The following is an 11,896-nucleotide window of genomic DNA, read 5'->3' as shown; positions in this document are numbered from 1 at the left end:
GAACCCCAGGGCACCACTGGTGGGAATATAGATTGGTGCCACCACTGTGGGAAGCAGTATGGAGGTTCCTCAAAAAATGAAACCTAGAACTAGCATTCAATTCAGCAGTTCCATTTCTGGGTATTTATGCAAAGGAAATGAAAACATGAACTTGGAAAGATATCTGCACGCCAGGTTCACTGCAGTGTTACGTGCAATAGCCAACCCACCGAAACAACTCGAGTCCAGCGATGGACAAATGGATAAAGGATTGGTGATACATGCGTGCGTGCACACACACACACACACACACACACACGTAATTATTCAGCCACAAAATAAAGTGCCATTTGTGACAACATGGATGGCTCCAGAGGACATTATGCTAAGTGAAATAAGTCAGAGAAAGAGAAATCCTGCATAATCCCACTTAGACACAGATTCTTAAAAAAAAGAGAGAGAGAGAGAGAAAAGAGTAAGAGTTCACACTAAGGTTTCTTTCTTGCCTATGCCAGTAGGCTCTGGTCCTGGGAAATGATCATCACGGTAAGTCTAGTTAACATCTGTCACCTTTCATAGTTACAAATATTTTTTTCTTGCGATGAGAACTTTAAAGATCTCTTACTTTTTTTTAAAGATTTTATTTATTTATTCATGAGAGACACAGAGGGAGGCAGAGACATAGGAAAAGGGAGAAGCAGGCTCCATGCAGGGATCTCAATGTGGGACTCGATCCTGGGACTTCAGGATCACGACCTGAGCCGAAGGCAGACGCTCAACCACTGAACCACCCAGGCGTCCCTCTTACTGACTTTCAAATAAGCAATACAGTATTATTAAGTATAGTCACCGTGCTGTCCATTATATCCTCAAGATTTATTTGATAACTGGAAATTTGTACATTTTGACGCCCTTCACTCATTTTGCCCACTGCACCCCTCCCCCTAACTCTGGCAAGTCTCTGTATCTATGAACTCATTTCCTGGGGTGTTCTGCTATGGCACAACAACCTCGCTTCTCCTAATGACAGACACACTAAGGATGTCAACCAAGTGGCAAAACCAAGGGCCAAGAATAAAAGTGTGGCAAGAATAGGTTTAATTAAAAGAACTTTAAAAAAAAAAAAAAAGGAAACCAAAACCAACAAACTATAATCTTTCATTTAGAGATTTCTAATGACTTTGATAAGAAAGTCAATAAAGGGAAGCTATTAAATATTAGAACACTTCCTTCTTATGTATTTTTAATTAAGATTCACCTCAGGAAATCAAGTAAAAGAAGAAATGAGACATTCTTGTGTTCAACTCAGAATCGGTCTGATCGTGAACACCTAAACCTTCAACTGTGTCAATGAGACGGTTTTTCATGTGAAAATAGAACACGCACGAACATTGGTTTCTCTCTGGGTGAGGAAGCAGCCTTGTGTCTCACTTGCCATCGGCAGTTGGGTTCCTTAACCCATCTCAATGCTCAGCATTTTCCTAGATCTCAAGATGTCCCGGTTGAAGGAGACACATATTTTTCTCCAGCACTACCAGCTGTCCTCTTAGCCACACGGCATGTGTAACCGGCAAGACCATTTAGAATTTGTTGGCCCTCGCAGAGGACCGGGAGGTCAAAGCACCTCAGCACAGATTGCTTCTCCATCCCAACTTCTTCAGCCCAGTGCCAGTGCGATGTGGGGCCCGTTACATGCAAGACACCAGCAATCATATCCACGCCCACGGTCAAGGACGTGAGGATTTATGCTCAGCTTTTCAGAGTTCCCAGAAAAATGCAAAAATACCATGAGCTTAAATCCAAAACAACTTCAAAATAAGCTTGAAGTGGGTTTTAGTTTGTTTTTAACCTTAAAGAGAGAGGCAGTCCAGGGATTATATTTAGCAGGCCCCGCTTTGCAGTTAATTACAGCAAATGTGTGTTTATGTTCTGTATACAAAAGAGCACGCAGCCTGCTTCTCTTGTACGCCGCACGTTGACGGCCTGCTAATGCTCTGTAAGTACACACGAACAGCCGTACACCAAAATACCTTAAAGCTCTGGCCGCCAGGGTCGACCTCATCCAACCGTTGCTCCTTTTTTTTTTTTTGCAAACAGAGCATGCTCTTTTTTTTTTTATTTTTTTTATTTTTTATTTTTTATTTTATTTTTTTTTTCAGAGCATGCTCTTTAATGCAAAGCTTAATATCAGTAAGAATGATTCCAGTCACCAAGTCCTGAGAGTACTTGAACACAAAGTTTATTTAAGCATAAAACACATGAAAAATGATTTGGTTGATTTGTCAAAGAGAAGGGTCTGGGTCTGGGATGGGAGGTGGGGTTCCCCAGGTCTGCAAACAACATCCCGAGCGGCCAAACTGCCATGGCAAGGTTGAGGGATGTGAGGAGAGGGAAGGAACGCATCATAAACAGAAGTGAGAACACATGCATGTCAGAGATCAGACTCTTCCAAACATCAGAAAGACTCCTTAGACAGAGTCGAACCTTCCAGGCATCGCTTCTCAATATTGTTCCTTTCTCTGGAAAAACTATGATCCAGAAACAGCACTGGTTTGACAGATTTTGCTGGTTAGACTTCCGGTCAGACCTCTCTAACCAGAATTTTTTTTTTCCTTTACTGGTTTTTCATGGGAACCAAAGTTTCTAGTGACAACTGTTTAGAGATTTTAGGCAAGATACCTGCTTTCCACAACTGGCTTTTGGAAGCCCCGTTGGGTCCTGAAAGAGGAGCTGGGAGTTTCACGCATTACTGGGACTCTGACTGTTTGAGGCAGATGGTATCACTTTGAGATGCTGGACACTTTCAAATAAGCTTTGACTTAAGGGCACACACCTTTTATCCTACGGGGAGTTGAAGTAAGTAAATTACAGTACTTTATATAGCAACCTTGAGTTAATTATGAGGTCGTGCCTGATTTATAGACAAAATGCCATAGTGAAATCTGGGTCATGATGAGAAGCAGAGTCCAAACTTGAAGTTCAATGGAAGAATTAGAGGCTGTGAACAGAGAGGAACACAGTAAGTCCTATGATGAAAGATAGCTGTTTGGAATCAGAACTCTTTGTGGTACTCAGCGAAATGAATGAACCCACTTTCTTCATTGCCAAGAACTCACTTTATCCAAATGGTGCTGACTGAGGCAGGAAAGCAGCAGAATTAACTCAACCTTTAGCAGAGTCCTGCTAACCTCAGGGAAACCATGTGCTAAGGCTACTGCAAGAAATGTCCTTTGTTGGATCAAATATCGTAGTGCCAGCCACACCCCAGGTAGACTCGGTGACCAGATTTAAGGCCAATATTTGATCCTTAAATAGGTGGGTAACTTACTTAAAAAAAAAAAAAAGTCACCTTCATCTTTTAGATAGAACAGGGCCCCAAAGGTTAAACATATATATAGCTCCAAGATGGTGCTAGAATGCCTCAGCACTTCCCTCATCTTCCCATTTTAATTTCTGGAATTTTCATAGGTCACTTGCTGACTGAGTGGGCCACGCATATGGGTTTCCCATATGCGTGTCTCCCTGCGCCCCCAGCTGCCTGCCCGGAATGGGAGGTGCATCTACCTCTGCAGCTCTTGCCGTCTTCCTGCAGGGTCCCCGTCACACAGCTACACAGAGGCCCATCGACCCGGCTCGTGCAAATCTGCTCACACCCTCCATTGTCCTCACACCAGTCCAGCCCTGAAAGAGAGCCGCTGGTCAGATCAACCGCAGACAGGCCAAATCTTCAATGCGTATCTCCCAGCAAAGCTTCAAACAGAGGAGAGGAAGAAGAAAAGCCCAGGGCTGCTGTGGCTTTTTTGGGTTCATGAAAAGCTTTCATTATGGTGTCCTCCACTTCCTATTCACCAGATTCACATCGTAGTTGAAACACACCCAAAAGTTAGTCCAAGCCTTCAAATGCCATTGTTTTAATTAATACTTTATGATGTGTTTGGGGGGGGACATACGTACTTTTTCTCCTAATAGGTCCCACTGAAATGATCTGTTCTTTAGGTTCTTTGGTATAATCTGTGGCAATCCTGGAATTTTGTGGGCAAGTCTGAAAGACAGAACACCAGAGGGAAAACTCACACAATTAAGCTGATCACTTATTCTTCACCACGTTTCCAACCTCCAAAAGAGGCAGTGGTTCCAGCCTCAAGCACTATCGCTGCTCAGATTAATTAGAACCAATGCATTCTTGATCATGGAGCCCCACTGGGACTCTGGGCTTTATGTTGAACAGAATTAAATATATTCTCCACATTAAGAATTGGATTCAAAGAGGCTCCCTTCCCTTCCCAGGAATGAGGACCGTTGCACCGCATCGGGCAACAGGGTAGGCGGTGGCGTCTGTAAGTGGCTCTGCCCATAATTCGCAGCTTGATTCTGCAAGTGTTGGGGAAGCATAAAGCTGGAGCGTTAAAGACCAGGAGGCAGATACCAGGGCAGTAAAATCTTAGGGACACAGCCGTATGTGGTGAGGACGTAAGCCTGGCATGGAAGAGAGGACAGATTTGTCACGTCTTTCCAGCAGCCCCCCGCCCGCCACCCCCAGAGCTTCAGGCCCTGGCGTGGATCTGGATGAGCTGTAGGAAAGTGGCTGTCTAAAGAACACCTGGATAAAGTATCCTGAAGCCAGGAGTTGCTTTGGGAGTGTGGTGGACCTTGTCCCCACTGTTCCCTTCAGATTCAGGTGGCCAGGCTCCTTGAGACTCTGGTGCTGGGGCGGTGGTCCTCCCTCCCCCAGGGGATATTTGACAATGCAGAGGGTAGAGGCATTTTTGGGTGGGGCAACTGGAGAGGAGGTACTCTGCGTCTAGTGGGTAGAGGCCAGGGATGCTTCTCAACATCCTATGATGCACCGAACAGTCCCTATGACAAAGAACAATTTGGTCCAAAAGGCCAACGGTACCAAGGTTTGAGAAGCCCCAATCTAGTGCTCTGCCCATGACAGACTGACATTTCAGAGACAAAGAGGAGTAAATGGACATCATTCTACCGCATTCTCTCTGCTGCTGTCTCACCAAAGATGACTTCCACCCTTATAAGCATCTGGGTTGGAATCACCCAACTTAGCCACTTCCTAGTGCCGCGTGAGTGCCGCAGAACTCTCAGGGGACACCCAGATCCTGGCCTCTGTGATCTCCATGTTGGGAAAACTGGGACAGTGAGAAACAGGGCCAGGCATCCCATTTTCACACCCTCACTTACTATTTTACAGGAGTACTTCTCGGAATCACACAGTGATACTGCGCAGTGAAGGTGAACCTCGTCATAGTCCCCAATGAACTTGAAGACGGTGACGTGAAAGCGACAGGTGAGTGAGACACCGTTCTCCTCGATGCCAATGGTGTTATCTTTAATGTTCTGACACCTATTCAGGAAAAAATGGGATCTTTGCTTCACACATTGGCTTTATTTCACAAAACAAAAAACAAAAAACAAAAAAAAAAACCTCATCACAATAGGGTCTGGATGTCTTTGCATTTGAGATGACCTCTGGGCTCTGTGGGGTTCTCATTTGCTACCAGTCCTATATATCTTCATGGTTTGTTTGAAAAGCATCAAATAACACCTCAAATTAGTATCCCAACTACAACCAAAAATGAAATGATGGCCCCCTACCCCCCTGCAGCTTCACCTTCTCATGGTGCCCTCACCACCCTGAGCTTTATTGATACAACTCAACACACATGATGATCAGTCCCCACCTCAGCTGTACTTCCTCCGGCTAATTTCCAGGGTGGGGAGAGGAGGGTCCCCTGCTTCAACCCCTATTGGGCTGCTTTTGCACATGTTCAAAGAGGTGGGAGCTGGAGGATGAGGAGGAACTGTCTGGGATGAGCTGAGACTCCTTATGCTGTAGGTGGCCACCTCTTCTCCAGCTCCCCCACCGCACCCCCACCTCTTCGTGGTACTGAGCCAGTGGCCAGTGGCGGCCACACACAGAGTTCCCCAAACGCATCACAGCCTCTTATGCCCCATTGCCTTTTCCATATGAAGTTTCCCCAATCTAGAATACTTCCCATGCAGGCAATTCTCCTGCTCTTTCCCCAACACCAGTCTGTGGCACCCCCTTCTCTACAAATACCCCCTAGCACCACCCTGACCAGGCAGGAACAGGTGGCCTTCCCTGGATTCCCAGAGCGCAAGAATCAGGTTGTAATCCCCACTGCGTCTCGAACACACTATAGGACACGCAGGATGGATCTAACCATCTTTGTGGATGAATGAATGAGGGAACAAATGCATGGTGCCACCATGGCCAAGGTTGGCCAGTACAGGCCAAGAAGTTATCTAAAAATGATGAAGATAAAAAGAGTGACTCTTCTTCTTTTTTTAATCTTTCCTTCCCTGAGCCCACAGAATTAAATAGCTTAGTGATAAGGAAAATTAAAACCTGAGGTTATCCCTCCAGCATCCCCACACCTATTAGGTTTTGTAATCAGTCTTCAAGGCAATTGTCTCTTCAATGTTTCAAAATTAAAACCTACTTGCCATACTTTTCATTGTCACTATTATTCATTTGAATGATCTAAATTGGTTCGAAGTTTCAAAAATGTTGGCAGCCCTCCAATCTTCACATGGGCCTTCCCTCTTAACCAGACCACCCCCTCCCAGAGAGGGGACTTGATCTTGGGGTACCAGAAACACATGGAGCAGAAGCACGGAGCCTGGGGAAGCGGGGACACGCTAGGTGGATGCGTGCCTTGGTGTGAGCACACAAGCCAAGCACCCGAACCCTTTGTCCACCATCAGAGGAACAACTGTCCTTTCCTCTGTCCAGGTGTGTGAAGAGGAGGGAGAAGTGACCGGCATGTTGGGACTTCTGAGTCACTGGGAGGTGCCACTGCTGCCCTCAACGGAGCTGGAGAGGAAGAGCTGACCACCCTACCCCCACAAAATTCTGATGCAAACCTATTTTGCTGCTCATGCTTTCATCACTGTGCATTCGTTTTCCCACCAGACAAGTTCACCAGGTAAATAATGATCATGTCCCTCCAGAAAAAGGTCAGAGGGACTCATGAATTAAAACACCTCCATATGACGAAAGCAAACAAGAGTTTCACCTGAAGGTTTTTGTTTAGGTCCTGGGGGAGGCTGAGATTTATGAACACGCTCAATCGCTCTCCTCTCTGGGTCAAGTCTATTAAACGCTGTTTAAAAACTGCTAAATGCCACTGTGTCCTCCAAAGGAGACAGAGGCCTGATAACTGGGCTCACATCTGCACAGGGGCTTAGATCTGAGATCTTTCACTTTAGGAAAGGACTTTGATGGGAAGGAGAGGCATCCAGGCTGTGAGCCACCAAGGTGTCACCAAGTCCTTCCCTTTGCCTCTGAAGAGCCTAAGAATCAGCTCAGGAAGTCAAAAGCCCCAGCACTCCGTGCCACAAGTCCTGGCCAGCCAGCTGGGAGGTGGTGTGTCTTAATACTTGAAAGGATCTCTCTTCTGCCCCTGGCCAGCTGAGTGGCCGCGGGTGAACTGTGTACCTAACTTCTCTGCAAAGTAGTTGGATATTTACTGTTTGCCCAGAACCACACCTTCTTTTGAGAAACTATTTCTTTTCAACCTTAAAGCTAATTATAGTATCCACAGTCCTCCCTGACCACCTCAGGGCAGGTGTGTTGACTCAGGCTAGTGATAGGGGTCAGGACCCCTTAAACCCCAATCTGGCACCTTAGCATACTGAGTATTTTTTTTCCTAAAGATTTTATTTATTTATTCACGAGAGACACACAGAGAGAGGCAGAGACACAGGCAGAGGGAGAAGCAGGCTCCCTGCGGGGAATCTGATGTGGGACTTGATCCCAGGACCCCAGGGTCTTCCTGAGACAAAGAGGCTCAACCACCGAGCCACCCAGGTGCCCTGGCATACTGAGCATCTTAAGGTGAAGGAGTTTGAGAAAACAGCAGAAGCAAAAAGGTCACCCTGAACTCCCCCTGACTCCTGTCCCCTGAGACAGGTCAGAAAGCCCTCATGTGTTGAGGTGCCCTCCCTCCTAAAGGAAGGGAGCATCCTTCTCTCCAAAGACAGAGGACACCACGAAGAAGCCTGTCTAAGAGGTTTTTCCAGCTTTCTCCTGTTAGTCTGTCTTTAATTGTCACAGCTGGCCAGAATTACTGTCACTTGACATAACCAGCATGTTTTTATTTTTTTATTTTTTTAATAAAAGAGATTGCTTTTATTTAAATAAAATAGAAAAGACACTACATTCATAGAACCAGCATGCTTTTAAAAAATAAAAATAATTCTCATTTTTGTTGGGTGGTCTAGAGTCCTTTCTCCTGATTCATTCCTGTGGTAAATTATGTTACATAAGCTCTGTGCTTCCGGAAACAGTAGGTGCCAGGCATTTAGCAGTGAATAAGAAGAAACTCCTGATTTTATAGGCAACTATAGTTTATTCTATTTATGCTCTTATTCTATTCTGTTATTCCAGTTCTTTTCAGACTTTGACAGGTGTCCTGTTCACCAACCATCAATTATTCTCATGACATGCTTACATTTGCAGGTGATCCACATTTCTCTCAAGCTTAAATGCCAAGTAGGCAGAGAAGAGTCCCCTCCTGGATTACACTGAAAATATTTTGTAGCTAATCCCACAGGGACTCAGGGACCTATTACTAAGTTGCTGTTGACTTTAAGCAACTTGCTTTGGTCTCACTAAGCCTCAGCCTGCTCATCTAAAGCAAGGCTTACAATGTCTACCTCACAGGCTGTGAAGAGAATTCTAGTTCATGGATGTAAAATACAAACACTAGCTGCCATTCGCTTCTCCAAAGATTGTTGAGATTGTTGACCAAGATTCATACTAAAGGCTCTGAAACTGTCCTCTGATAAGAGGCCACTCACCCTCCTTCAATGATGAAGTATCGGAGTTTGTCATTGCTGTCACGGGAGGGGGTGGCATAGCATTTGTTCAGCGTCAGAATCAACTGTGTGGAGTCAGCTCCAACCACAAAGACCCCTACATACAGCACATCTCGCGTCGTCAACACCACCTCACCCTGGCGATAAGGATGTTTGTAGGAGGCATTTTTGTAGAGAGCCATCTTGGTGGTGAAGCTGCCTTCTTGGGTTGGAACTGTGAGGTTAATGACACTAAAAGGGAAACAATCATGAGGTGAGGAACCCCAGACCCCAAGTTATATTTATTCAATCACTACCACTTTCAAGCTAAAAATGCAGAGGGAAGGCAAAACAGAGGAGAGTAAAGTCTAAGTCCAAAATGGTACCCACAAGCCACATGTGGCAATTAGAATTAAATTTAATTAAAAAAATCAATTCCTCAGCACCCCTAATCACATTTCAATTGCTCCGTTTCCATATACAGCTATTGTATTGGATAGCAATACAGTACGTTTCCATCATTGTGGAAAGTTCTATTGAGCAGTGCTGGTCCAAGGTGTTTAGGTGCAGAAAATATGAACTATTTCTTCTCCAGTGTTTCAAAGACAAATGCTAGCAAGCAATTTTGATTATGCTAACCTTGACTGTCAAGGAAAAGACAAAGCAATGCACACAGCCCATGAGATTCTTTACCTTAGCATAGGCTTCACAACAGAATCTAAAGAGATCTTGATATCCAGCTCATAAGCGCACGAAAATTCCACATTGATCGTCCGGTCCCTAGTGATGATGTTGCCGGTGTTGTTGGCACTTTCGATCCAGATTGTGTTTTTATACATAATATGAGTGCCATTGGACTGCAGAGCAAAGGAAGGTCAGAAATCATTAAATGTGGGAGTATGTGGCTTGCATTTCAAATCCTCAGCCCTGAAAATGGAGATGTGGCTTCATTCCACACATAACCCAGAGACTGGTGTAAGTCAGGATGGAGCCAGCTTCGGCATTTCCTAACAATAATAACGAAAGGACTGCGACAGATGTCAACAGCACCCTTTCAGTCTGACAACCTTGAGTGTCCACGGAGGCTGGATTCACATACCCTGAATTCTAACGACAACCAGCCCCAGTCATCTGTGGACACCCAAGCTGGGGACATCCCGAAGCATTGCCATCCTGGGGTAATATAAACCTTCCTTTTCACTTCCTAATCTAAAATCTCTCCCCCACCAATCTTCTACCAAGCCTTCCCACAGGGACCACAATGAACAAATGCAGGTTGCACTGCTCACTCATCCACCTCCTGATAAAGCATTAATGCACACGGGGAGGAGGAGGAGAAGGAGGAGGAGGAGGAGGAGGAGGAGGAGGAGGAGGAGGAGGAGGAGGAGGAAGCGAAGCAGAAGAAGAAAAAGAAGAAGAAGAAGAAGAAGAGGAGGAGGAGGAAGAGGAAGAGGATGACTATGGAGGAGGAGAAGATGACAACGATGACAGCAGAAAGGAACAGGGGGATAAGAAGCAAGAAGCTTTGCCAACCTATCAATTGGATAATCTGACATAAAAAGTTGGGACCTTGATGTATCTCTGCAGCCAACTATTAAATGGTGTCTGGGACACCCTTCCCCCCCAAAAAACAGCTGAACCCAGCCATCTGTACCTGGAAGAAGAAGAGAAGCATGAACAAAGTAACAAAAATTTGTCAATACGCAGGGCAGAGGATGCCAGCAGACAGCGTAAACTGAGGACAGGAACCTGCCACTTACCATGAGCTTTCAGTTCAATTAACCACTCAGCACCAGACGACTCTTCTCCTTGATGTCTTGCATTTTGTATACGCCTTGTGCTGTTTTCCACGGAGGATATTTCTAAGCAGACCACCCTGAAGTTGGCTTTAAAGACACTCAACGTGCAAACACCCGGCGCTGTCACTACCTCAGCCAGATGTTCTTTCCGGCCCCAGGTTCTCACCTGCACAATGTTGCCACAGTTCCCTTTGGTGTTGTTGATCTGAAAGGAGATGAAATCTTCCCCCTCGATGTGGGAGCACCGCCTGTCATTGATCCTCACGCCCTCCCTCTCAAAGCCGAGCTGGAAGAGTTTGCACTTAGATATGGAAACTTCCATCTGGGCCGCCTTGCAGGTCACCTCGGCATCAATAATGTCATGGGAGTCTGTAGGGAACAGTTATAACAGGAAGGCTAGTCAGAGGGAGCTGGTGGTGCTGCAGGGGTGGGGGTGAGGCATCCTGTTACCGGGGGCTAATGATCTTCATGCAGTGGCTGGGCATTTCTAATTAAGCTTTGATCCAACCAAATGAGTATATGAATTCATTCAAAACAATAGCTGGGACACCGTTAAGCTTTTTTTTTTTTTACAGATGAAAATGCTAATAAAATGTTTTGTCTTTTCTTCACAGACCCAGGACCTCATCCCACTTTGATGGGAGTGACTTCCCCATAAGCTGCACGCCGCATCTGGCTTATCCCAGAGTGGCTGAAGGACATGCCCTTGGGTGACAGCAGCATTGGGCAGGCCACTCCTAAGGCCCCCACGGACCCCCAGGCATGCTAGGAGCACTTGCTTTTTGACACAATTGCGCCAATTGACATTTTCCAGGAGCACATAAGCAGAGGGCTAATGAGCCCTGTAGAAACAGAGAGAAGCATTTCATCCGCTCAGGTGAAACCCTTGAACAGCACCCCTCCTAGGAAGCCTTTTGGTTCATTATGATGTTACAATTTAGCACTCCTGAGTTATTTGGTTCAGGCAAGGGCGCAGAACTGGGGGGGTCAATGCAGCCCCCCTTCAGGCCAACATCACTGGTGTGCCCCACAAGGCTATTCCTACCCCTAAGGGGCTGCCCTTAGGGGTTAGGACTGGGACCTGGGGCCCGAGTTGTTTACTGTTTGCTTCAAACACTGCAGTTGTTTCTTCACCAATTAATGGCTTTCAGCGAGCCTGAAAGCACCTGGCACCCTGCTCCGAGGCCTCTGTGTTTGCTGCCCACTGCCTGACCTCCCTGTGAGCCTAAGAGATCAACTGGGATCTCTCAGATGTTAAATACGGCCCCAGATGGAACTGG

General features: G+C 46.0%; 1 protein-coding gene across 1 annotated transcript in view; it reads right to left on the bottom strand.

Annotated features, from left to right (window-relative positions):
* Positions 1 to 2,196: 2,196 nt before the first annotated feature.
* TECTA (tectorin alpha) overlaps positions 2,197 to 11,896 on the bottom strand; it is a 66,142-nt gene continuing 56,442 nt past the window's right edge. Inside the window, exons 16-22 of the mRNA XM_077893897.1 lie at positions 10,783 to 10,985; positions 9,511 to 9,674; positions 8,821 to 9,069; positions 5,176 to 5,338; positions 3,934 to 4,021; positions 3,544 to 3,660; positions 2,197 to 2,977 (exon numbers count right to left, since the gene is read on the bottom strand). Coding sequence (XP_077750023.1) covers positions 2,877 to 2,977; positions 3,544 to 3,660; positions 3,934 to 4,021; positions 5,176 to 5,338; positions 8,821 to 9,069; positions 9,511 to 9,674; positions 10,783 to 10,985 — 1,085 coding nt within the window. The 3' untranslated portion in view covers positions 2,197 to 2,876. The remainder of the gene's footprint in view (positions 2,978 to 3,543; positions 3,661 to 3,933; positions 4,022 to 5,175; positions 5,339 to 8,820; positions 9,070 to 9,510; positions 9,675 to 10,782; positions 10,986 to 11,896) is intronic.

Source organism: Canis aureus, chromosome 3 (assembly GCF_053574225.1).
Source record: "Canis aureus isolate CA01 chromosome 3, VMU_Caureus_v.1.0, whole genome shotgun sequence".
In the NCBI taxonomy this organism is placed as follows: domain Eukaryota; kingdom Metazoa; phylum Chordata; class Mammalia; order Carnivora; family Canidae; genus Canis; species Canis aureus.
This window is presented reverse-complemented; position numbering and strand designations above follow the sequence as displayed.